Source organism: Colobus angolensis, unplaced genomic scaffold (genome assembly GCF_000951035.1).
Source record: "Colobus angolensis palliatus isolate OR3802 unplaced genomic scaffold, Cang.pa_1.0 Scaffold67, whole genome shotgun sequence".
Classification (NCBI taxonomy): domain Eukaryota; kingdom Metazoa; phylum Chordata; class Mammalia; order Primates; family Cercopithecidae; genus Colobus; species Colobus angolensis.
In genome coordinates this window covers 7,460,811-7,463,732 of record NW_012120376.1, presented here as the reverse complement: position 1 = coordinate 7,463,732, position 2,922 = coordinate 7,460,811, and the positions used below count along the sequence as shown (strand labels likewise).

The window sequence follows — 2,922 nt, the reverse complement described above, 5'->3', positions numbered from 1 at the left end:
TTGAGAGAAGGTCTTGCTCTGTAACCCAGGCTGGAATGCAGTGGCATGATCGTCACTCACTGCTGCCCGACTTCCTGGCCTCAAGTGATCCTCTCACCTCACTCTCCAAAGCAGCTGGGACTACAGGCACTTACCACCACACTTGGCTAATTTTTCCTATTTTTTTTTTTTTGTAGAGACAGGGTCTTGCTATGTTGCCCCAGGCTGGTCTTGAACTCCTGGGCTCAAGTGATCCTCCTTCCTTGGTCTCCCAAAGTGTTGGGATTACAAGCATGAGCCACCACATCTGGCAATTGTAAACTATCAGCTGTAACTCTCAGGGATTTTTGAGTCACTGTCAACTGTCTCCTGGAAACATCAACTCACTATGTTGCTATATTTAAAGATATTTCGGCTGAGCACGGTGGCTCATGCCATAATCCCAGAAATTTGGGAGGCCAAGGCGGGTGGATCACAACATCAGGAGATCGAGACCATCCTGGCTAACATGGTGAAACCCCGTCTCTACTAAAAATACAAAAAATTAGCTGGGTGTGGTGGCAGGCGCCTGTAGTCCCAGCTACTTGGGAGGCTGAGGCAGGAGAATGGCGTGAACCCGGGAGGTGCTTGCAGTGAGATGTGCTCCAGCCTGGGCAACAGAGCAAGACTCCATCTCAAAAAAAAAAAAAAAAAGATATTTAAGCCAAGCAAGGTGGAATGTGCCTGTAATTTCAGTTGCTAGGGAGGCTGAGGCAGGAGGATTGCTTGAGCCCAGGAGTTTGAGGCTATAGTGCCTAATGATCATGCCTGTGAATAGCCACTGTACTCCAGATTGGACAACATAGTGAGAGCTTGTCTCTAAAAAAAAAATAAAAATAAAAGATAAGGAACTATAGTCTTACTCATCCATAAAGACTTTCACATCCATACATGAACTAGATAATAAATGGTGACTGACAGAATACATAGAGTTGGAGAGACAAACATTTAGCATTTGAAATGACCAGAAAGGGGGCTGGGTGTGGTTTCTCATGCCAGTAATCCCAGGAGTGGTAGTCTCAGCACTTTGGAAGGCCAAGGCAGGAGGATCACCTGAGACCAGGAATTCAAGACCACTCTGGGCAACATGATGAAATTCTACCTCAACAAAAAATGTACAAAGCCAGTTCAGGTGGTGTGCGCCTATAGTCCCAGCTACTGGGGCAGCTGAGGTTGGAGGATCAGTTGAGCTCAGGAGGTTGAGGCTACAGTGAGCCATGATCACTGCACTCCATGTACTCCATTCCAGCCTGGGCGACTGAGCAAGCTTGTCTCAAAACTACAGCCCAGGCCCGGTGGCCCACACCTCTAATCCAGCATTTTGGGAGGCCGAGACAGGCGGATCACTTGAGGTCAGGAGTTTGAGACCAGCCTGGTCAACATGTTGAAACCCCGTTTCTACTAAAATTACAAAAATTAGGCTGGGCACGGTGGCTCATGCCTGTAATCCCAGCACTTTGGGAGGCTGAGATGGGCGGATCACCTGAGGTTGGGAGTTCGAGACCAGCCTGACCAACATGGCGAAACCCTGTCTTTACTAAAAATACAAAATTAGCCAGGTGTGGTGGTGCATGCCTGTAATCCCAGCTACTTGGGAGGATGAGGTAGGAGAATCGCATGAGCAGGGGAAGCGGAGGTTGCAGTGAGCCGAGATTGCATCCCTGCACTCCAGCCTGGGCAACAAGAGCAAAACTCTGTCTCAAAAAAAAAAAAAAAAAAATTACAGCAAGCCAAAACCATCCTAAGGCTTTCCTTTCCTTTAGGTGCTGTCAGCTTTAAATTATCCGCAGGAAAAACTGAGTTCTTTGCAGAAGTCAAGGTCACTTGTGGGACTGTCCCCTGCTTGGATTAGAGGGCTGGGACTCCCTCAGCACAGCAGTTTCTGTCTAAAAGGGCCAAGTTACCTAGAACTAAAAGTACTGGCAATTTGAAATTGAAGGCATCATTACCTGCAACAGTATTTCTATGGCCAATACCAAGTAAAGGACCCCAAAGAAGGAGAGAAAGTTCCTGGATAAAGTAGACTTAAGATCAACAGCATAACCTGGGTAAGCAAGTAGTATGACGGTCATGTGACCTTGGCATTACTATCTCTTGCCGAGGATCTTCATTTATTGGCCTGCAGTTTGGTGGAACCACCTTTCTGGTTCTTTCTCCAATCATATATGATAGTCATGCAGGACGCTGTATAGAAACGCTCCACCTCACCCAAGCTCCTCCTATATAAAAAGTGCGAGAGTCCCAAGGACAAAGAGGAGGGCGTGAAGGACCCATTCTTGTGCTCGGCGTGGTCACCGAAGGTTTAAATAATAGACTTGGAGAAATGGAAACAGGCAGTTCGGGAACTGACAATGCCCTTCCTATAAAGCAGAGGACGAAATTAGCCACTGCTCCAGAGTGAGCACATCTCTTCACTCCCGCTCCCTCCACCAAACTGAATGTAACTCCAGTGGAACACCACATCTCTTCTCTACCAGAGGTTCCTGTCTCAGCTCCTTCCTATTTCAGGGCCACGCATCCCCTCCCCTTTCATTTCAGACATGCGGGGTGACAGCAGGGTCGGCCTCCTCACGCGCTCTAGACTGCCGGCCGAGGGCCGGCGGCGCGCACTTCACCCCCAGGAGACATAAGGGAAGCGCGGCACATGGTCCCGGGAGCTTCACGCAGGGCTGGCGGCCAGCCAAGCGCAGGGCCCTTTAAGGCGCGCAGGGTGCGCACGGGTGTGGGAGGGAGACCCCGGCGCCGGAGGGCCTGCGGTCGCCTCAGCCCCACCCTGGGACGGCGTGCTCCCTCCCCTCGCTGCTCACCTTGGTTCCCAAGAGCCGGGCGGCCGCAGTGAGTAAAGCCATGGCGGGCGATCTTCGGGATCTGGTGGGGAGGTAAGGGGAGAGAGCTGCGGCAGGA

At 50.5% G+C, this 2,922-nt stretch overlaps 1 protein-coding gene across 2 annotated transcripts in view; it reads right to left on the bottom strand.

Annotated features, from left to right (window-relative positions):
• LOC105500546 (protein canopy homolog 2) overlaps positions 1 to 2,922 on the bottom strand; it is a 61,369-nt gene that overhangs the window by 40,958 nt on the left and 17,489 nt on the right. The window contains exon 7 of one of the 2 annotated variants that reach the window (XM_011926109.1): positions 2,826 to 2,886. In XM_011926109.1, the coding sequence (XP_011781499.1) occupies positions 2,826 to 2,886 (61 nt within the window). Of the gene's footprint in view, positions 1 to 2,825 lie in introns of both variants that reach the window. The other variant, XM_011926110.1, reaches the window with a different exon arrangement.